Genomic DNA, 24,055 nt, shown 5'->3' on the forward strand with positions numbered 1-24,055 from the left:
GCGGCGTTCAACTCTGCTGACCTGACTAAGACTGTAATTGAATGCTTGCCTGTGCGGTTTGGGGTGATTGCCATATATAAGGTGGTTGTCAGCTGGCTCAGGATAGAGGCTGAGTTGCTTCAGTGGTTTGTAATAGGAACGCTGCCTTGCATCTCCAGTGATCTAGCTCTTGGGAATGGCTCATCTACCACAATATCTCTCTCATAAAATGCTGAGCGGAGGGGTATTGATCAGCAGTGGCGTGGTACTGATGGCAGTTCTCCCACTGTGTAATGCAACGTTTTAATGGATTAACAATGTAATTAATATGACAAAGGATGTCCTAAAAGCCTGTTTTCAGTCCAAAATTAGTCATTAAACATCCATATCGGCCCACATTTTGGCTGTTAGGACTAGCTTGGTCCAGTTAGCTCCTGCTGGTAGTAGGGGTGTGCGATATATATCGTACAGGATTAAATTGTGATCGTTGATTTAACGATGTGCGATCTGACATTAACGAGCATGTCCCTTACTTTACAAAAACACACATAGAGATTACACACACACACATGTGATGTAGTCTGAATAGGTTAGACTAGTGCACTTGTGCACACTTTCACTGCACGATTTAGTCTATTAAAACGCATTTAGAATGCCCCCAGTATTCACGATAAGGGGCAAAAATACCTCTGTATGTCTTTTACATTTATGTCATTTAATATAGTTAATCAATATTACACAAAGAGTGCCGTGAGCCATATGTAGTAGTGTTTTGTTATTGAATGAATCAGCCGTTTGATTGAATAGGTTGAAACTCATTAACAGTGATAGGCAACAGAAAACGACTGTGCCATTGACCACCAAAAACCTGGTCTAAAGTCAATGGCGCAGTATTTATTTTTTTTGTTTTGTTATTTAAAGGGCATGTTAGTAATATGTGCCTATAGGTGGGTGCACAACGAGCGTATACTCCTGGTTATATACATAGGGACATGCAGAAGCACACAAACATGCCAAATATTAAAAATAAAAGGATTACAACGCTTTAAGCTCGCGCACGAGCAGATCCGTTTCTACTCTGGAGAAGCGTTCAGTCTTTCCGCTTGCAAATTCCGCCAAGTAAATAGTGCATCCGTCATGGTGCTGGCTTTTAAAGGGAATGGGAGATGACACTCTGATTGGTTTATTGCACATTACCCCCAAAACACACCCATGATTCATTAAGAGAATAGGTACAACCATTTCGAACCATGCGCCTGGCACGCTGACCTTTTTTTCCGTTGTTAAACTAAAAAGTGGATTTGGACACGCCCTAAGTGCACCTGCGCCATGCACTTCAGACCATCCACTTAGATGGTTAAAATAGGGTCCTTTATGTTTAAAACATCAAATCAGTATTTATGCATTTGTAACTGCAGGTAAAAAGGTTCATTCATGCCCCTCTGAGCTGCATTAAATGCGTCTAAATGCCACGCCTGTGTTTCCTCTGCATTGCAAAGATGAATTTTGTTGATACTAATTTCATTTGATTGATAATAGCCCTGTTGTGTCTTATTATTCTAATTGAATTTATTGATTAAATGTAAGAATTTGACACAGAAGATGATCCATACATTTAATTAGGTAAAAGAAATGTCTTTATAAAGTTAAAAATACCCAAAAAAGGAAACAATAATTTCTATAACTGCTGCGATCTGGCCACCACACAGAAATTGAAGAATATCAAAACATTGTCCATAAATGCTAAACCTGCCAAGGTACCAATAAACACACTCCGCAAAATATTGTCTATTACCATTGTCGAAGTATTAAATCACAGAAAATATACACCCCTAACTGGTAGATGCCATGACCATTCTGCAGAACAAAACAAAAAAAAGGCATCTTTATCTATTGATTTACATTCTAAAGTAGTCATGATGTCTGATGAAATAATAAATAAATAAATAAATAATTCATTTAAATGAGTAACTACAGTAAAAACAAATAATATATATATATATATATTTTTTAACTTTTCTTTATTTTTCATTATTAATTTCATTAATAATAAATCATTCAATTCACATGTATGGTTTTTGGGCTATTAAAAGCATACAATTAATTTATTATTTTTTTATATGCATGCAAAAAGCTAAAAACAATGCATTCACTAAATCACTCAAGAAACAGATTTCCTTACAATTTCACAGAGGTTTGCACCTTTAATAATCTTCTAGAAAAACTCACACTGAGGTCGTACCGTTGCTAGATGACGCACAGAGGCTTGGGCTTTAAAATCCATTGAAGCAGCATTTTTCAAGCTTGATGTTTCATGTATAATTTGTGAGACCAATATTGGCGTCGAAGAAAGACTCCTTTTAATTATTTCATTGTGGTGTAATTTCCTTGCTGGAGGCTGTGAACGGCTTGCTGAGACTGCATTAACATAATCATCATTCAGTACCGACAAACCTGTGAGTCGAGGCTCTCTGATAGTGACCCAAACACAAACTGAAATATATTATGTTTTTATGCTATGTTGTTTTGTACAGCATTTTGCAGTTTAACTGTTGCATGTCACTATAGCAATGCCAAGGTCAGGTTCTGATTCCAACTGAACTCATGCAGGCCAGATAAAATGTATAGCTTGAATGCACTGTTGCTTTAGATTAAAGCATCTGCCAATGAATAACGTACGTCATTATGTCTAATGCACATTGATAGCTGTTTGTTACAGCACACAACCAAAGTACTGTGAGGGATCTGAAAAAATAAAGGCGCTCAGAAAATTGTCAGTTTGCAGATTCCTCTGTGCTTTGATATTTTCTTATCTAATGCAAAGAAATTCATTTGTTTAAATGTGGCTTTACTGTCAGAATTCGTTTTGGGGCCACAGTATTTACATAACCAATTTGCTCAGGTTCGCATGAATTCTTTATTTCTGTTGGACTCAAATCTGAAGTTATTACAGCCATATTCAGACAAAGAAGGCAAAACAACATACATAATAAAGTTACAGAGGAGGTTAGATGATGGAAAAAGTAACTTAAACTTCAGGAAACTCAAACAAACAAACAAACAAACTGAGAGTTTCTATTATATATACTGATGCTTTTATGTCACTTTTTCTGAACATATTTCCTATTGAATAATCTTATTTCATTTTTAAATACAAAACCTCTTTGTAACCCTCAAAGAATGCTCCAGAATAGGAAGTAGATGCTTGTCTGTATTTACAAGCTTGACTTCACGGGTCCTTCTGGCCTGTTTCCTAGGCTGTTCACGCTCGCTGGCCTCTGGCAAACTCTGTGTATTCATTACCCCAAACAGACCAAGGGTTGTCTCGCTATTAAAGCAAATTACCCTGGCTTCTGTGTGACAGTGGCCGTGCTTCTACATGGCTGACGACTAATCGGAGTGGAACTGATGCAGGATTTCCTTCCAGGGCTTCCCTGTGATACCTAAGAGTATAGAAATGGAGTAGATCATCATCCAGCTAGCAAATGTGGACATGCACAAGAGGTGGTTGATTATGATTTCATTTTTTAACTTTAGTTAGTGTTTAATGTTGCAGTTTGAGTTATGACGCTCAAAGATATTTTCTTTTACAGAATTCTCTAAGGACTACAACAAACGGCTGGTAGGGACTACAATGAGCTTCTTCCCAGGTTGGAGACATTACCAACCCTAATATTTACATAAACCCGAGAACACACAACAAACGGTGTGAGATCATGTTGGGCTGCTTTAGAGAAGAGGAAGAGTTGTTGTAGTAGAGTGTTGCTGTCATGCCGTCATTTTACACCGGACTGCTTCACAAACGAGGGTCAATTCAACGCTGGATTTGCACAAAGGATTAACATGAGCAACTACAACTCCACAGCAACTACATAAATTTATCCACTAACCATTCAGAAACATCTAAAAGTTGTAACTTCTTCCTGAGTCTCTCCATCTGTCACAATCACAGTCAGTTCCTGTCACTTCCTGGACTACATTCCCCATAATCCTCTCTGCCAATCACCTGCACTCACTCCACCAATCACTACACTAATCACCACATCCAGCTGCCATGCATTACCTGGACCATAAAAGACTCACACACTCATCACCTGATCGCGAAGTCTTGTTTTCACTCGTGTTACATTTCTGAGCGTTTCCTTGTATCCTGTTTGTCTATCTGTGATTGATCTTGCCTGATTCCTGTTTTACGACCCATTGCTGCCTGCCTCGATCCTTGCCTGTACCCTGACTACGACTCTGCCTGTTCCTTATTGCTCCTGTTTGTTCCTGTTTGACCCTGCCTGTACGACCACGCTCACTTCTAATAAAACGCTGCATTTGGATCCCTACCTCAGTCCCGCTTCATTACAGAAGACTTCGCCATCTACGATCCAGCAGCTTCCACAAGCGTTTCCAGCCTCAACATGGACCCAGCTATACGTCTCATCCGCCTTCGTCAAGGTAATAGTACCCTGGAGGACCACATTCAGAAGTTTCTGGATATTGCCTATTATGCAGACTGGCCTGACTGTGCACTTATAGACTTTTTCTGCGATGGCATTAATCAACCCCTCCAGGATAAACTTAGACAAGAGGGACCGCGTTCATCACTTACTTGCTTTCTGGATTATGCATTATTGACTGTTGGTTCTCTGTTTACTGTGGGGGTCGCGGAGGAATGCGACACCATGGTAGATCATGTAATGGCCGCCTCGCCAGATGACACTCACAAAATGGCGGTCACCACAATAACAACACCAAGTCAAGTCAGCACTGATCGCCCAGAGCAACGTCACGCCTTCGCTGATCGCCCAGAGCAATGTCACGCCTTCGCTGATCGCCCAGAGCAACGTCACGCCTTCGCTGATCGCCCAGAGCAAAGTCACGTCGCCGCTGATCGCCCAGAGCAAAGTCACGTCGCCGCTGATCGCCCAGAGTCACGTCAGGTCTCTAGATCAGTCCGGGAGCGGAGAGTGTTGCATTCCAGTGTGACCGATCCACCGTTGATTTCAGTCCGAGCAGCTGGCATTCCCAAGTCTCCGTCGGCCGCTTCGCACTCAAGCCCGCCGGCCGCTTCGCTCTCAAGCCCGCCGGCCGCTTCGCTCTCAAGCCCGCCGGCCGCTTCGCTCTCAAGCTCGCCGGTTTCAGCGCTCTCAAGCTCGCCGGTTTCAGCGCTCTCAAGCTCGCCGGTTTCAGCGCTCTCAAGCTCGCCGGTTTCAGCGCTCTCAAGCTCGCCGGTTTCAACGCTCTCAAGCTCGCCGGTTTCAACGCTCTCAAGCTCGCCGGTTTCAACGCTCTCAAGCTCGCCGGTTGCTATGGACTCTCGTTCGCCTATTGCAGTGGACTTAAGCACCCTGGACGCGATGGACGAAATGGCTGCTTTGCCAGTGCCCACGGGCAAGATGGCCGCCCCTGCGGTGCTCAAGGATGCAGGGGTTGTTTCAGCCATTGAGTCCGCTCCAGCCAGTGAGTCCGCTCCAGCACAGCCTGCTCTCCTGGTCAGTCCTGTCTTGGCCCAGAGGGCTGTTCTCACCTTTTATGTCTTGGCTGTCCTACGTGCTTTGAGGAACTCAAGCTCTATTGCCGTCCCGGAGCAGCCCGAGCCCGCTGCCGTCCCGGAGCAGCCCGAGCCCGCTGCCGTCCCGGAGCAGCCCGAGCCCGCTGCCGTCCCGGAGCAGCCCGAGCCCGCTGCCGTCCCGGAGCAGCCCGAGCCCGCTGCCGTCCCGGAGCAGCCCGAGCCCGCTGCCGTCCCGGAGCAGCCCGAGCCCGCTGCCGTCCCGGAGCAGCCCGAGCCCGCTGCCGTCCCGGAGCAGCCCGAGCCCGCTGCCGTCCCGGAGCAGCCCGCTCTCCTTGATACGGCCACGGAGGCCGTCACCGAGCTGGCCGCTCACCCTGATACGTCTGCCCTGCTGCCGACGCCACCCAAACTCCTTGCCCACGAGCCCGCTACGGACCCCGCTGAAATCCCCAAGAACTTTTTTGGGGGGGGCAGTATACCTAGGGGTGGGGAGCTTGTGGGAGGGGACCCTGCTCGGCCACTGCCGTCATCGGTCTTTGAACTATTCTGGCCATTTATGGACCCTGACCCGCCGTGGTCACCCAAGCCGCCTGACCCGCCGTGGTCACCCAAGCCGCCTGACCCGCCGTGGTCACCCAAGCCGCCTGACCCGCCGTGGTCACCCAAGCCGCCTGACCCGCCGTGGTCACCCAAGCCGCCTGACCCGCCGTGGTCACCCAAGCCGCCTGACCTGCCGTGGTCACCCAAGCCGCCTGACCTGCCGTGGTCACCCAAGCCGCCTGACCTGCCGTGGTCACCCAGGCCGCCTGACCTGCCATGGCTACCCAGGCCACCTTACCTGCCGTGGCCGCCCGAGCCACCTGACCCGCTGTGGCTTTCCGACACTCCGGACTCGCCATGGTTGCCCGAGTTCCTGGACCTGCATTGGGGACCCCGTTCCTGTCTGCATGCAGGTCTCCAATGCACCCACCCTCCCTCCCTAGCTGTTCCTTTTACGCCGCGAGGACGCGCCTTCCGGGAGGGGGGCGTTATGTCACAATCACAGTCAGTTCCTGTCACTTCCTGGACTACATTCCCCATAATCCTCTCTGCCAATCACCTGCACTCACTCCACCAATCACTACACTAATCACCACATCCAGCTGCCATGCATTACCTGGACCATAAAAGACTCACACACTCATCACCTGATCGCGAAGTCTTGTTTTCACTCGTGTTACATTTCTGAGCGTTTCCTTGTATCCTGTTTGTCTATCTGTGATTGATCTTGCCTGATTCCTGTTTTACGACCCATTGCTGCCTGCCTCGATCCTTGCCTGTACCCTGACTACGACTCTGCCTGTTCCTTATTGCTCCTGTTTGTTCCTGTTTGACCCTGCCTGTACGACCACGCTCACTTCTAATAAAACGCTGCATTTGGATCCCTACCTGAGTCCCGCCTTCGTTACACCATCAGTGTCGACTCCGGTTTGAACAATGTAAGGCTGAACACCGTTACTGACAATCCTCATTTTGGCTGCGTGAGATTCTCCTGTTTTGTTGTTGAGCAAATGAAGCGTGAGCTGTTAAAGCTCCGCCCTCTTCTGGAAAGGGGGCTGGGAGCGCAGCTCATTTGCATTTAAAGGGACACACACAAAATGGTGTGTTTTTGCTCACACCCAAATAGGGGCAAATTTGACAAACTATAATAAATGATCTGTGGGGGATTTTGAGCTGAAAGTTACTGTTATGTGTTCGATGTTGTAGAGAGCGATACATCTGATACATTGACTTGTAGATGAGCCTGTATAATTCAAAACTTCTGAATTAGTTTCTGGTTCAAACATATGAGGCTGAATTAAAACAGTATTTTTACTTGTCATTGTGCAGCGTTTACTACAGTAAAGTTGAACGAGAGGATCTCTGAGCTGGTATGAGTGAGTGGGGCTAACTTGCATATTCATGGTTCTGTGTAAACTAAATGAAGCAAGGGTGTAGAGTTACATTCAAGCTATTTTAAGGCATGAAGAAACTTTTTTCACAGGAAAGAAAACTTTTAAATATGTCATTTTGGTGATCAAAGATGAGTTTAAGGGATAAAATGATTGACTAAAGGGGGACTTTAACAAAGAGTGACAAATGGTTGGCTTAGTTAATGCATTAACTAATGGTAACCACTGAGCCTTATTGTGAAGTGTTACCAAACTTACCAACCTCAAATCATGCAGATTATTGAGGACAGGTGTGTTATTGCATTTTTCATTTCAACACTAATGGCCTGCTTACATTAATTCTGTAATACAATGATTAATCAGCGACAAAGGACCGATGAAACGTATTTGAAATGCAGTGAAATCATTTAATAGACCCCCTAAGGTCAGCAAAAATGAATCAGAGCCTCTTATCTGATGAGCAAATGTTCTACGCAGGTTGGCGGTGTGTCTTTACAGAGACCTGAGGGCTAAGTGGGATCAGTATCACTTCAATAATGATTCGTTTAGCCTATGGTGCATTCTCGGTGTGAGACGACTCGCATGTTTCACTGACGGCAAGATGTGTGATTGCAACAGTTTAATCAAAGTGTCTGTTCACAATACTGTGAATGTAATTAATTGTGCCCTTGACGATCTTCCGAGCCTTTTGGAGAGCAGGATATTCATGAAGACGCATTCAAACAGCAGCCGTTGTTGTTAGAGCAATCTCAGAACAGGAAAATTGCAATTTTCCATTTCTTCATTCAGTATAAATGTAAACATCTGCGCTTACTGCTTGTTTTTGAGGCTTCAGCTATTTTTTTGGCACTTGCACACCTAGTTTTGATCAGAGAACATTTTATTTTGATCAAAAAAGAGCAAGGAGAAAAACAAACATGACTGCAAAGAATATTTTTGGCAGAGTACTTTTGTAGAGACTTATGTGATTAGAAAATATGCTTAAGTGCTCAAAGTACGTACTTTTGGTTTTCAGCCTTGACTGATTTACAAAAATGGAATACAAACATTTTGTTCTTTATAAAATAATGTGGTTCACACTTTATTTTGACAGTCCACTTTAGACATTCTACTGACTTTGCTGCTAACTACATGTCAGCTAACAAGGGCTAGTAGAACAAGTTGACATGTAGTTGCAAAGTGACTTATAGTTAGTAGGATGTCTAAAGTGGACTATCAAAATAAAGTGCACCAAGGTTGAAAGATATAAGAAAAATATATAAATTCAGGCTTGACATTAACACTCGCCAACCCACCAAATACGAGTGGATTTCAGCAGTGGCGTGTAACACAGCCAATCCTACTAGCCACTTTGGCAGGTTGAATATACATATATAATATAATATGCATTTTCAACTGTAGTCTTTTAAAAAGGCATCTGAAATAATAAACTAAGTGCAATGTTGCCAAAAATATAGATTTTCCGATACAAATCGATCCCGAAATATCTGAAACGCTTCCAATACTCAGATTAGATACACAACATCATCTGCTCTTTCTCTCTCTGTCATCTCTCCGACACCCGTCTCAACTCACTCACTTGTTTCATTCGCTCCAGATGAATATTGTCGGTGTTACAGGGCTTGAATTTTGGCGTGGGATGAGAAAGAAAACTCATGTGTAACAGTACAGTGGATCCGTGCGTCAGGTATTAAAGTGACAGCAGCCTAAAATACCTGCTGCCAAATTATGAAATAATATTAAAAATATCTATATGATAGTTTTTCCCAATGGCATTGATATCAAAATTGTGGCCAGTGAAAATGCTGAGTGGCTAGTAACACTAGCTACAGTGGCTGATGAGCAAAAAATTGAATGGGAAAACAGCATATTTAGATTAATTAAGGGTCATGGCAGAAGAATACTTGCTGCAAGTTTCTATTTAAGCTTGATTCACGATCTTCTCTAAACTGAGATGTTCTCATGAGAATCCTTATCATAATAAAATAATTCTTTCGAGTGCAAGTGGTACTTGCTGTGTCTCGGAGAGCAGAACCATCAAACATGTTAATGAATCTCTCCAATAATGAAATTATTTCTGAACACGAACTGATTAGACTTATATGCACTTGCACAAGTAGAGGATTAATCATACAGTTCATTAAACCTTTCTTCTTTAATTCACATCCTAGGTAGGTTTATATTTAAAGGATATTTCAGTATTCACATTCACCTGCGGCGTGACATGCTAAACTTGATCATTTTAAACAGCATTCTTTTATAATTATTTTTCATGCTGTTTTATGACCATATTAATTGAGAAGCTTTATTAAAAAAAAAAAATGAAAGCGCAATACAATTTTAATAAACCAAAAAGGCAAAGGGTGATTAAAATGAAATGATGAAATGGTGACAGTTCACAGCTTCTCAAATATACACTTTTCTTTATACATGCACATACCTAAAATCCATAATTAAAAGTTCATAAATTAAAAAACAAAAATGAAGAAATGACTATGTTGGCACAATTTATACTAGTCTACTATAATTTCAAGCATTAACCTTATATAAATAAAATAAAAAGGAAAATGTTGCTTGCTCTTAAACTCTTCTCATTGAGAAGATATTTTATGTGGCAGCATTTACTGTACCTATAGCGTTATTTGTTTCTGAGCTTTTTGATCTTGTACTTTTATCAAGTCTCAAAGGACATCTCTCCATTTCAGACAACAGACATAAAGAGCAAGGATTACATACAAGAATTCCATTATGAAATAGTATGTTTTACAAGATTGCAATGACGGAATCAATGAAAACAATTTATGACCCCATTTCTTACATCAGTGCTTGAGTTTTATAGGAAACTGTCAGCATATTTCTTTTTAAGGTAACACAAAACTTTCTCAGGTAGGGTCAGAGTTTTATTTTCAATTTCTACTTTTCGGTCTTTTACTTGTACCTGAAACTGATTCGGTAAATAGCACATAAATAAGCCGTCTCTCTTTGAAAATGATTACTATGATAAGTATATGACTTTCACACTACTCATCACTCCACTGTACATGAAGATGTATTTCACTCCCGAACAACGCAATGCATGCAAAACATGCCAGAAGAGAGGATAATAAAACAAGGATGTGCTACGCCAGTGCTTGTGCTGCAGATATGTGTGTGATTTACAGGACTGGACTATAGGGAGTATTACAGTCTGGAGTAGTTCAGTCAGATATTGCCTATGGCTGCTATACAAACATCAGTCTTTAGTGCCTGGATGACAGAAAAACAGTTCCATAGTTGACCAGTGTAATAATAAGTAATAAATATTTTTAGTAACACTTTATATTACAGTGCCCTTATTACACGTTACATGTAGTTACTTTAGAAATAACTCTAAATCATGCATAATTACATGCAACTAACTCTAAACCAAACCCTTATCCAAATCTGGTAACACTTTATTTTACAGTGTCATTGTTACATATGTTACATGCAGTTAATATAGTAATAACTAAATTATGCATAATTACATGCAACTAACCCAAAACCAAGCCAAACCCTAATCCTGACCCTATAGTAAGAACATGTAGTTACTTAATATTACTCAGTACTTGAATGTATAACTACAGTGTAACAAAGACACCTTAAAATAAAGTGTAACCCCAAATCCTAACTCTATAGTAAGTACATGTAGTTAATTATAATTACTCAGGACTTAAAGGTGTAATTACACTGTGAATAAACACTGTAAAATAAAGTGTAATCATATTTAAAATAAGGCTGATTGTATGGAAGCTTGTTTCTGCCATTAAATAAAAAATAAAAAAGATAATTACGACTTCATATCTCACAACTCTGACTTTTTTCTCAGAATTGTGTGATAGAATTGCGTGAGATAGTCAAAATTGTGAGATATAATGTCAAAATTGCATGACATAAAGTCAGAATTTCGTGATATAAAATCAGAATTGCGAGTTATAAAGTCAGAATTCTGAGAAAAAAAGTCAGAATTGTGAGATAAAATGTCACAATTAGCTTTTTTTAAGTTTAGTGCCAGAAACAAGCTTCCATATGATTGTGATTTTGAATTTTTATACTATAATGAAACAGAGAATATTTGTTTTACGTTTCTCAGCAATAAAATTCAGATTTTGACATTGTTATTATTATTATTAATAATAACAATAATAATATTTATTTTATAAGCAGCACCTCTTCTCCCAGTTTGTCAGTAACGCTCTGTTTACTGTTTACTTACTCTATAAAGCCACTCCTTTCGAAAAGCACATTGTGCTCTGATTGGTCAGTTGGATCAGTGGGTTGTGATTGGTCAGCTGCTTTGACCATGTTTGGGAAATGTCCCACCCCTTACCATAACCACCAGTTTCAACACACTACTAACTAACTCAACCAGGCCCCAACCCTTTATTTTGCGTACGCCTTGGGCAGGAGTTATTTAAATGAGGAATATTGTAATGTGTTCATTCCCAGAAGAAAACTCAAGACTACAATGGAGGCGTTTCAGGGAGTTCAGAAACAGTGACACTGATATAGAGAAGAACTCCTGCTGGAGGGATTTGCAGAGCTTTTTCATGCTCAAACAGCAACATTACACTACAGAGAGTAAAATGTAAAAAAGTATAATAGGACCTCCCTTTTTTGGTATTTCACACAATATTGTAAAGATCTAAAATTATAATTGTTAGGTAGACTATCCCATGAATTTCTTACATTATCATTCTCCAAACAATACCGTCTCTGCATCCCAGAATAGTATTCAGCAAAACACATCTCCATAACCTGTAGGGGACAGTAATAGCTTGTCAGAGCTGTCTGTCTGCACATTCTTGACACCAACGCAAGTATTTACATGTAAAATGAACCTGCTCTGCACAGAATCTAGCACAGATGCTACCAATGAAGCAGTTTGCTTGTGTGTTTGTAGGATACTTAAAATACCTTTTGTTGAAAAATGCATCAATAAAAAGACAGGAAACATAAGTGACAGTTCACTGGTTAACAGGCGACATCATATTCCACTCACTGTGCATGATGTCATGATGTCAACACAAGGTTAAAGGGCCCTTCAATAGCGTACACACAGTGTGCTCTCTGAGGTATACGGGAGGTCACGCTTGCATGACAGCGTTCTGACAAAGGCGAAGAAGTGAAAGAAAATTGACATGTGTTTGGGGGAAACCCATTCCTCATTGATGTCTCGAACAGGGCCGACACAGCAGCAAACAACGAGATCCGCTAAGGGAAAAGGTTGAGCCGGAGCGCAAAATGATTGATATTCCTATTTTCCGTCTGACAAGGTGGGGCACGGCCTGTATAATGAATTGTGACACTTTAATTAGCTTGTCCAAGATAAACAAAATCAGATCGGCCTTGTTGTTCTCCTCACTAGCCATTTAACCTATCACGGGTTGGGTGCAGGAAAATGCACGTTTAATTGTACATTTGTGATTGGAAACGAAACAAGGCATTTTGTAGACAGAATCCTCTATGCAGAATTGAGCAGCTTGGTGAGATGTGTTGTTTGTTTATGCGGTGAACTACTGCATATTGCATTGCTGATAGTTGTGGTGCATTATGTCAGAAATGACTGTCAACAATACTAATAGGAATCTTTATTTGTACTGCATAAAACAGATAGATAGATAGATAGATATATAAATAGATAGATACAGATATAATATAATATAATATATAGTTGTAACGAAGCGGGAGTCATGGTAAGATCCAAATGCAAGCTTTATTAAGAATGTCGTACAGGCAGGGTCAATCAGGAGCAGACGAGAACAGCAAGGGACAGGCAGGATCGTAATCAGGGTGCAGGCAATGGTCAGGACAGGCAGATATCATTCACAGAACAGTAAAACAGGCAAGGGTCAGGACAGGCAGCAACGGGTCAAAAACAGGAACAGGCAAGATCAATCACAGGCAGACAAAACAAGGAAACGCTCAGAATTGTCACAAGGAATCAAGACTTCGCAAACTGGTGGTGTGAGTGTGAGTCCTTTATAGTCCTGTTAATGTACTGCAGCTGGGTGTGGTGATTAGTGAGGAGTGTGTGCATGGCTGTATGTGGCGACAGGTGATTGGTGTGGAGTGAACATGTGACTGGCAGGGAGGATTGTGGGTAATGTAGTCCGGGAACTGACAGGAACAGACGGTGATCGTGACAATAGTGCTGTCAGTCAATTAAAAAATAAACTAATTAATCACATTTTTTTTCTGTAATTAATCGCGATTTATCGCATCTAACTTTTTAAAATAGATTTTTATATTGTAATAATTTCACATTTAATCTCCAAATTAATTTAGAAACAACATAAAGACAGTATATTTTAAATATTTGATCTAACAGGTAGGAAATTGAATACAGTTATTAAACACTTCACAGTATTCACTGCATAAATAATAAATTAAATATAGAATAATCCTTATTAAAGCTACAGAAGTTATTCAGTTAAGAGCAGTGAGTGATTTTCTCTTTGTCTTTTGATCTTTGATTAACATTAATGACAGACAGCAGCAGTTTATTAGGCTGCTGTCACTTTAAGACCTGACGCACATGATCTGACACACATCAGATGTCCTCACAACTCTTAACTGTCATTTGAGACTTTATTTAACTCATTTAAGTCTGTTCTTACGAGGATACTCAACAAAGCAGGCATTTTGGCATACTTTTGTGTGTTTTTGTCAATTAAAGCGTGAAAGAGAACTTAATTCGGCAGTCGTGTGTCTGTCACATTGACGGGAGATTCACAGACAGCGATCCAGTATAGATTTAAGATCTTTTTTGCATCTTATCACGCTTCAATGGTTTAATAACACTTGAAAGAATGATAGCATGATCATATAATGTAACGCTGGCTAAAGGATGATGGTAAAAAAACGGATGCTGCATTAATTGCGTTAAATATATTTAATTTTAAATTAACAACGAAATGTCTATTTACACTAAGTGCAAATAGCGTCCATTGTTGGCAAACGCTATTAACACTAGCTCCGCCAACCAATGTCTGGTTGGGCAACTCGAGTTTTAAAAAAGACGCGTGGGATTCATCACATATTTTAATGCTATTGATGCGGGTTCGAATCCGCCTTTTGCCAAGCTCGCATTTATTTTCAATAAAAATTAAAATACTGTTCTAAAAGTAGAAATAAACTGTGAACAAGTGTTTATTAATATTAAAAGTGTTTATTAGGTAGGGTTAGGGGAAGGTGTAGGGAGGGGTTTTATTCTCCCAATAAGGCACCATCCATGCTAATTTTAATAAATATAATTATTTACAATCTATGATATTATTGCATCCTGTTAATGTACAAAAATACTGAGGTGCAAATAGTATCTACCAATATAAAGTTTAGATAGCATCTAATTACTATTTACTCTTATCGCAAAGAAAATGCTGCTATTGTCATTTAATCGTAAATAGCATCTATTGTTAAGAAAATATGCTATTTTCACTAAGTGCAAATAGCTGCTGCCAAAAAGAAAATTGCATACGTTTTCACATTAATTTTGACAGCCATAATATAATATAATATAATATAATATAATATAATATAATATAATATAATATAATATAATATAATATAATATAATATAATATAATATAATATATAATATAATATAATATATAATATAATATAATATAATAAATATAATATAATAAATATAATATAATACATATAATATAATTAATATAATATAATTAATATAATATAATTAATATAATATAATATAATATAATATAATATAATATAATATAATATAATATAATATAATATAATATAATATAATATAATATAATATAATATAATATGAAATATCCCAACATACAAACTTTAACTCCATTTATATTCCTTACTCCATAGTTATAAACAGGCTGCACGCTACTTAGTAATACTTTTGGAACCTGTTGCCACTTTCTGGAGTTCATATGCTTGTTTTGTGTATTCGAGTATGTGTGTCCACTCAGAGTTCTGGACAATACAGGCATGTGTGTGTTTGGATGCCCCTGCTCTCCTCAGGATGTTAAATGCCTAATGCTCGTCCCAGGGGAGCTCATTAAAATCCCCCCAAGCGGAGGGTGTCACAACCACCCCAGACAAACAGCTCCCCCACGCTGCATAGTGATGCTTCCTATCTGTCTGTCTGCAGCTGAGAGATAGAGCCGAGGACCCACGGTGACAGTCACAAAGAGTCTCTCGCTCACCCCCCATGCAACCCCTGCTCATCCCACCATTATTAGACATAACAGGGCCTCGAGCCGGAAACCAGGGCCAGGGGTGCACAGATAAGAACTCATTAATTTATGGCCCTTTGAATTTTAAATGGTGAGGGATGCTTGCACGGCATACATATACAGTGGGTTATCAGCACCATGGACAGCGCTATGGCAAAAAAAAAAACAAAGATGGCAGCACCACGGACAGCTCCATCAGTAACCTCTGTGAGGCAAGGCTTGCTGATGCATGTCAAATGAATGCAAAACAGAAAGGGTAAGTTCAAGAAAAATACATTATAGTGTCTTTTTTGGGATCCAAGGGTTCGGATGGTGCTCGGGTATAAGTGTTCCCCATGTGGATAATGCCAGTGAGGTATGGACTGTGATGGTATTAATGGGATCTCACACTGAGATACTGCAAGAATAAGAGACAAGGGAGAACCACAGATACCAGGGGACTTATTAACTGATGTTCCCTGCAACTGAAAGCATGCGTGCACACACACACACACACACACACACACACACACACACACACACACACACACACACACACACACACACACACACACACACACACACACACACACACACACACACACACACACACACACAGACCCTCCTCCTTTAATGGTCATCCAGTCTCACACTATAATCACTACACTGTGAAAACATTATGCCCTGCAGGATGAGGGACTACATTTAATGTTTAATTAATGAGCTAATTAATTAATGCATAAAAGTATTAAAGAGATCATATCACATTTTGCTTGACTTGATTTTGCAGACTTTATGCAGAAAAAGGGATGCAAATGAGTTCATAGGTTCAGAAGAACACCTTCAGCAGATTTCGAACCCTTACACACCTATAAAATAGGGTAGGGTAAAATATATCCTATTCAACACAGCTCTAAAATGTTTTTTTTTTTTTTTTTTTGCACAAAAAGTAACTAAAATATTCTAAAATCAAACATTGAAATTAAATATTTTATTGTTGGTTTCTAAAAATCTTTAAACTTCAGATTTAAACTCACAATTGCGAATTATAAAGTCAGAATTGTATGATATAAACTTGCAACTGCGTCTTATATTTTCTCAGAACTGTTTATATAGCGCAATTCCGACTTTATAATTCGCAATTCTGACTTTATATCTCACAATTCTGACTTTATAACTCACAATTCTGACTTTATATCACACAATTCTGACTTTATATCTCACAATTCTGACTTTATATCACGCAATTCTGACTTTATATTATGTAATTTTGACTTTATCTTGCAATTCTGACTTCATAACTCGCTATTTTGACTTTATATCATGTAATTTTGACTTTATATCACATAATTCTGACTTTATAACTCGCAATTCTGACTTTATATCACACAGTTCTGACTTCATAACTCGCTACTTTGACTTTATATCATGTAATTCTGACTTTATATCTTGCAATTCTCACTTTAAATCTCGCAGTTCTGACTTTATATCACACAATTCTGACTTTATATCATGTAATTCTGACTTTATCTTGCAATTCTGACTTTAAATCTCGCAATTCTGACTTTATAACTCAATTCTGTCTTTATATCACGTAATTTTGACTTTATATCACGTAATTGTGACTTTATCTCATGTAATTTTGACTTTATCTCACAATTCTGACTTTATAACTCGCAATTATGACTTTATATCACGCAATTTTGACTTTATATCATGTAATTCTGACTTTATATCTCAATTCTGACTTTATATCATGTAATTTTGACTATCTCACAATTCTGACTTTATGTCATGTAATTCTGACTTTATATAATGTAATTTTGACTTTATCTTGCAATTCTGTCTTTAAATCTCGCAATTCTGACTTTATAACTCAATTCTGACTATATCACATAATATTGACTTTAAATCTCGCAATTCTGACTTTAAATCTCGCAATTCTGACTTTATAACTCAATTCTGATTTTATATCACGTAATATTGACTTTAAATCTCACAATTCTGACTTTAAATCTTGCAATTCTGACTTTATAACTCAATTGTGACTTTATATCACGTAATTTTGACTTTAAATCTCGCAAATCTGACTTTATTTCACGTAATTTTAACTTTATATCACGTAATTCTGACTTTATAACTCAATTCTGACTTTAAATCACATAATTCTGACTTTCTATCACATAATTCTGACTTTATATCATGTAATTCTGACTTTATATCACAATTCTGACTTTATATCATGTAATTCTGACTTTATATCATGTAATTTTGACTTTATCTTACAATTCTCACTTTAAATCTCGCAATTCTGACTTTATAACTCAATTCTGACTTTATATCACACTATTCTGACTTTATATCACGTAATTTTGACTTTAAACCTCGCAATTCTGACTTTATTACTCAATTCTGACTTTATATCATGTAATTTTGATTTTATATCACGTAATTCTGAGTTTATCTCATGTAATTTTGACTTTATCTCATAATTCTGACTTTATATCTGGCAATTCTGACTTTATATCACGTAAATGTGACTTTATATCATGTAATTCTGACTTTATATTACGTAATTCTGACTTTATAACTCATAATTGTTTATTTTTAATTGTTTAACTCGCTTCTGACTTTATATCTCAGTTCTGAGGGGGAAAAAAATCAGAATTGTGAGATAAAAAGTTGCAATTACCTTTTTTATTTTTTATTTCATGGTGGAAACAAGCTTCCATAGCCAATAAAGTGCATTCTGGTGTGTGAAAAGAAATGTGTTGGTGTGCATCTGTATGGGACTGGTTTTATAACAAAGGAAATGGAGACTGCTGTGTCATAACTTGGTGGGCTTTGTGGAAATTACAACTCTCCATCTCTGTCTCTTCTCTAGAGTGAGATGTTGGAGAGAATAACTAAAGTCTAAACATGCCATCCATGGCAAAGTACTTGAGAATAGCGCTAGAGCACATGAGCAGGTATTCTGCATACTGATAGAATACTGTCAATCCAATCAGACAGTTTCGTTCATGACAAATATCATGCATTCAAATCCACATTTGTGTGTGATGGACTATGACAGTAATGTGAGAGCAATCCAAGACTACTTCATGTAGTAGACTTGTACTTTACATGAGCCAACAGTAAACTTCAACTCTTTGATATTTACACCTTCTGATGAAAAAGAAAAATACCAGAAAAGAGAAAAATGCCCCATCGGAAACAAGGGTTGAAAATTGATTCCATTATTCCTTGAAGCTGCTGATTTAAAGTACTCTTGGACTCTTTTAAAAAGTAGCAAACTTAAAAGAATCAGACATGGAAGTCAAAATGCACTCCGGAAATATTAGAAATATTATTTTGGGGCCATTTAATTGACAGACTTGCAGAAACATCTAGGAAATGGGAGCTTTTAGGGACAATAAGGAAAGTACAACTTTAAAGTGAGTTTTCTTAGTTTTGAGAATAAATGTACTTGAAATGTCTTTTGTGAGCGCTTCGCATGAGGCGTTATTAGCCAACAGATGCAACTTAGACAGGAAGCATGCCTGTAACAAATGAGACTAGGTGGGATGAACTGATTAGAACAATATATTGCGTTTCGTTCCTGCTAAAAAGTAACACTGCAGAAGGAAAGCATGAGAAATAAAAAAAAAAATACTAGAGTGGGAAAAGGGGACAGGCTAGTATGCAAAGATGTCGAGGGATAATTAAGACTTGACAAGCACGTCCAATACAGCTTTAATGACACAGCCACATGACAGTTAAAGAAGTAACATGCCTGTCTGTGTGGCAACCCCAATTAAATAGCAATTGTTGTCCAACAATGCTGTCATCAGAGCGGTAGATACAGACTGATTTTGTATAATTGCATGCCCTGTAGATCTAACACAGGCCTGTCTTAGTGAGTTGACACTTCATTCTACTAGATGTTGTTTTGCACATAAATTAAATAAACAAATCTTCTTACTTCTCAAAGCCTATTTTCTTCACAATGTGCACTCGTTGTCCCATTGCCCCTGTTCAAGTCTAACATTAGACTATAGCATCATTATTATTCCTCATACTAACAGTCCTGCACCGTTTGAGCTACAGATGTGAGCGTTATCTCAAATTGTGCAGCTTCTTGAGAAGAAATGTGCTATTATTTTTCTAAATGACCTGGGGTACGTTTCCAAAAAGCATTGTTCACAAGTCACAAGTTTTGTCATTACCAACATAGCTGCTGAACGAGATGGCGTTTCCTGAAACTATAGTTCCACCCACCGAATATTCGTAAACAGCATCGCAAACTTACATGGTTGGATCTACATCTCTCAGGCTGTGGGTAGAAGCAAATTGTCTTGTTAAAATGACACTTGGACAAATAGACCTTGCTCTTGGGCACAATAAGCAAGCTAACATTCAGTACCTGATATTTCATCCATTTAAATTTTATATAAAACAGTGGGTACGGAAAGTATTCAGACCCTCTTAAATTTTTCACTCTTTGTTATATTGCAGCCATTTGCTAAAATCATTTAAGTTCATTTTATTTCCTCATTAATGTACACACAGCACCCCATATTGACAGAAAAACACAGAATTGTTGACATTTTTGCAGATTTATTAAAAAAGAAAAACTGTTGTAGAAAGTCAACCATCACTGCAGCCCTCCACCAGGCAGAGTGGCCCAACAGAAGCCTCTCCTCTCTGTGAATATTATATATATATATATTCACAGGAATATATATATATAAATATATATATATAAATATAAATATATAAATATAAATATATAAATATAAATATATAAATATAAATATATATATATATATATATATATATATATATATATATATATATATATATATATATATATATATATATATATATATATATATATATATATATATATACTATATACAGTACAGTCCAAAAGTTTGGAACCACTAAGATTTTTAATGTTTTTAAAAGAAGTTTCGTCTGCTCACCAAGGCTACATTTATTTAATTAAAAATACAGTAAAAACAGTAATATTGTGAAATATTATTACAATTTAAAATAACTGTTTTCTATTTGAATATATTTCACAAAGTAATTTATTCCTGTGATCAAAGCTGAATTTTCAGCATCATTACTACAGTCTTCAGTGTCACATGATCCTTCAGAAATCATTCAGCTTTGCATCACAGGAATAAATTACTTTGTCAAATATATTTAAATAGTACACAGTTATTTTAAATTGTAATAATATTTCACAATATTACTGTTTTTTTTTTTACTGTATTTTTAATTAAATAAATGTAGCCTTGGTGAGCAGACGAAACTTCTTTTAAAAACATTAAGAATCTTAAATATGGAAGGGGACCCTGTGCATGATGTAAGAGGGAACCTGTGCTGAATCAAACTTCAAATAACGGGGAATAAAGAGTTAAACAGTTAAGTAGTCCTCAGTTCGTTATGGAAGCTTGTTTCTGCCACGGAATAAAACAATTTAAAAGATAACTGTGACTTTTTATCTCACAATTCTGTCTTTTTTTTCTCAGAACTGTGAGATATACAATCACAATTCTGACTTTTTCTCACAATTCAGACTTTTCTCAGAATCTTGAGATATCAAAATTCAGAGATATAAACTCACAAATGCGAGAAATAAAGTCAGAATTGTGAGATATATACACTCGCAATTTCAAGTTATAAAGTCCAATTCTGAGGAAAAAAAGAGTGACTTTATAACACGCAATTCTGAGAAGAAAAGGATCACGCAATTCAATCTGTGAGATCTTACCTTCATACTGTGCAAATACAAACCTGAAGACAGAACACAAGGGGCCCTATTTTAACGATCTGAAACACAAGTGTCAAAGCGTGAAGCGCAAGTAACTTTGTGGGCGGGTCTCTTTGTGGGGTGCTATTTTCCCGGCGGGATAAATGGCTCTTGCGCCCGGCGCAAATCTAAAATGGGTTGGTCTGAAGTAGCTTCATTATTCATAGGTGTGGTTTGGGCGTAACGTGAAATAAACCAATCAGAGCTTCATCCAACATTCCCTTTTAAAGCAGGTGCGCAAGTTCCATTATGGATTGCTATTATTATGGCGTATTTACCAGGCGCACGCCAGGAGCGGTTCACAGTCGAGGAGACTGATGTTCTTGTAAGAGCAGTGAAAGACAGAGAAGTTGTGTTGTATGGGGATGGGAGAAACCCACCCAAAATGGTCAAGCATGCGCCCTTAAAATAGCATAATGAACAACGCGCAACGCGCCACTGACTTTAGACTAGGTTTTTTCTGGTCAGTGGCACAAGTGTTTAATGGAACAGCAAAGTAGCACCAGGGATTGTTTGCGCCGGAACACGCCTCCTTTTTTGCGCTGAACCGCCCAGGGAGCACAAGTTCATTCACTAGTTTAGCGACGTGCTTCTGTGGAGGGAAAAGCGCGCTTTGCGCGGGTGCAAAATAGGAATGACACGTGTCGGTGTACAAAGTCAATTGCGCAGGGTGCAAGATAGGGCCCAACGAGTGCAGCTCTGGAAAGGGGCGGGGCTACAGAAGGTCAATAGAGTGCAACAGTCAGGTTCTGAAAGTAAAAACTCCATTCATTTTCTCCATAGGGAAATTGATTTTTAATGATACCTATGTTAGGTATTGCCTTTATAGGCTTATAAGTTAAGTCTAAATCTGGGTGATCAATTATATCAATGTTATATATATATATATATATATATATATATATATATATATATATATATATAAAACATTGATATAATTGATCACCCAGATCATATCATCCCGGCCTATAGTTTTTGTCAGTGTTTATTTAAAAACATCCAATTATGCAGAATATAAAATGGTAAATATTTAATTGATGACTTGTTAATAAAATATTTAAACAATACATTTTACTGGGTATGATTTTACCTCAAAATTCAGCATATTGACACAAAATGATAACTGCAAATCCACGTTTCGCTGCCTGGAGTCCAGTTGTTTCAGTGAATTGCAGCTTCTCTTTTCTGTAGCTTTCTGCAGTCTGTAAAAATGTAAGCTACTTCAGATTTCATGTCAAATCTATTTGTGTCAATCGCAAAGCTCTTTACCATTTTAGATAACCTCAGTTACTCCAGCTGACAGTGACGTCACGTGCATACCCTCTATTGTCAAACTTATATGGAAGGCCAATAGGGCCAAAACATCTGAAACTAACATCTTAACACAATTGAAATGATGTGCTGGCACACTGGACACTTGGTATTTATTTATTTTAGATTAAATCCTGCAATTTACAATCCTAGTCTGTTTGTTTGAGAAAGAGCGCCACAGCAGCAGGTGGTGGTAAGGTTCCATGGTTTCTAATGTGCCAGCACAAAATTAACACATTTATAACACTCATTTTGCTTGGAAATCCATAAATTACGTGTTAAAGCATAATTACGAAAGGTTAGTTTTACATGTTTTGGCCCTATTGGCCTTCCATATACTTATGTGGTTCAAACAACATAGGTGTGACAGGTTTCGGGAAACAGTCTTGACTAGCTATTTAGTTTCTACAATAATGCATTGCACTATGGTGGTTAAGCTGTGAGTTAGGCTACGTCGCTGTATGGGAGACACACCCCAGATTGATGCCCTAGCATGTTAAAAGACCATGCAGAACATCTTCGCAACCGAATAGCACAAAATCACTTTTTCATTTGATAAAACAAGCAGGGCTTCACTGCATAAACATGTTGAACACCCAGCATGCAGCTGGCTTATTAGTATTAATATCCTTAACTTCAGAGAGGTATCCCAGCATTGGACAGTTGTGATTTATTTATGACTCGAGTGAAAGTCTCTGAGTTCAGCAAAAGACTTCTGTTGAATAGAAGATAACTTTGCTGCTACTCGTACACATGACTAGGGAATTCTTCAAAACTTTGTTGAGGTGGAATCCGTGATGCGTACGATCAAAAACATTTATTAAATGCATCAGCAACAAGCCGCTTTTAATACTCCAAAACTAAATATATTGCACTGTCAGATAGAGATTTTGATGTTGGCTGATGCTATATTGATAAAAGGCATGAGCGACAGTCTTTTCCCTCTTGATAAAACAAATAAATAGGATTAATTTATAGACTATGAAAGATAAATAAATACGATTTCTTTAAAGCTGATCTTTAGGAGTCTGATCAAACATTACTGCATGCATTCTTATGGTAGTAAACCACACACTTTCTTGTTCAAATTCATTTTAACTTTATTCATATTAAATTGAAAATATACTTTGTACCAGGATCATGTAACAAATATGAAGTATTTCAGTTCAGTTGGCATTCAGTTTGGTGGAGGGCAGTCACTACGAATTAAAATGGAAACAGAAAGGGGAATGATTTGGGGCTTTCATGTTATAATAAAACTGAAACTAAAACAATCTACAAAACTGACCACACTTATAAATGTTTGAATATT

The 24,055-nt window shown here is 38.3% G+C and overlaps 1 protein-coding gene across 7 annotated transcripts in view; it reads left to right on the top strand.

The window, feature by feature from the left end:
- Positions 1 to 24,055, top strand: part of LOC137032938 (uncharacterized) — a 59,011-nt gene that overhangs the window by 7,520 nt on the left and 27,436 nt on the right. For 4 of the 7 annotated variants that reach the window (XM_067404970.1, XM_067404972.1, XM_067404971.1 and 1 more), the window contains one exon: positions 3,344 to 8,332. The exons of 2 other annotated variants lie outside the window; for them this stretch is intronic. In XM_067404970.1, coding sequence (XP_067261071.1) covers positions 4,389 to 6,611 — 2,223 coding nt within the window. In that variant the 5' untranslated portion in view covers positions 3,344 to 4,388 and the 3' untranslated portion in view covers positions 6,612 to 8,332. Of the gene's footprint in view, positions 1 to 3,343; positions 8,333 to 24,055 lie in introns of those variants that run through there. One more of the 7 variants, XM_067404968.1, reaches the window with a different exon arrangement.

The sequence above is a fragment of the Chanodichthys erythropterus genome, chromosome 12 (assembly GCF_024489055.1).
Source record: "Chanodichthys erythropterus isolate Z2021 chromosome 12, ASM2448905v1, whole genome shotgun sequence".
Classification (NCBI taxonomy): Eukaryota; Metazoa; Chordata; class Actinopteri; order Cypriniformes; family Xenocyprididae; genus Chanodichthys; species Chanodichthys erythropterus.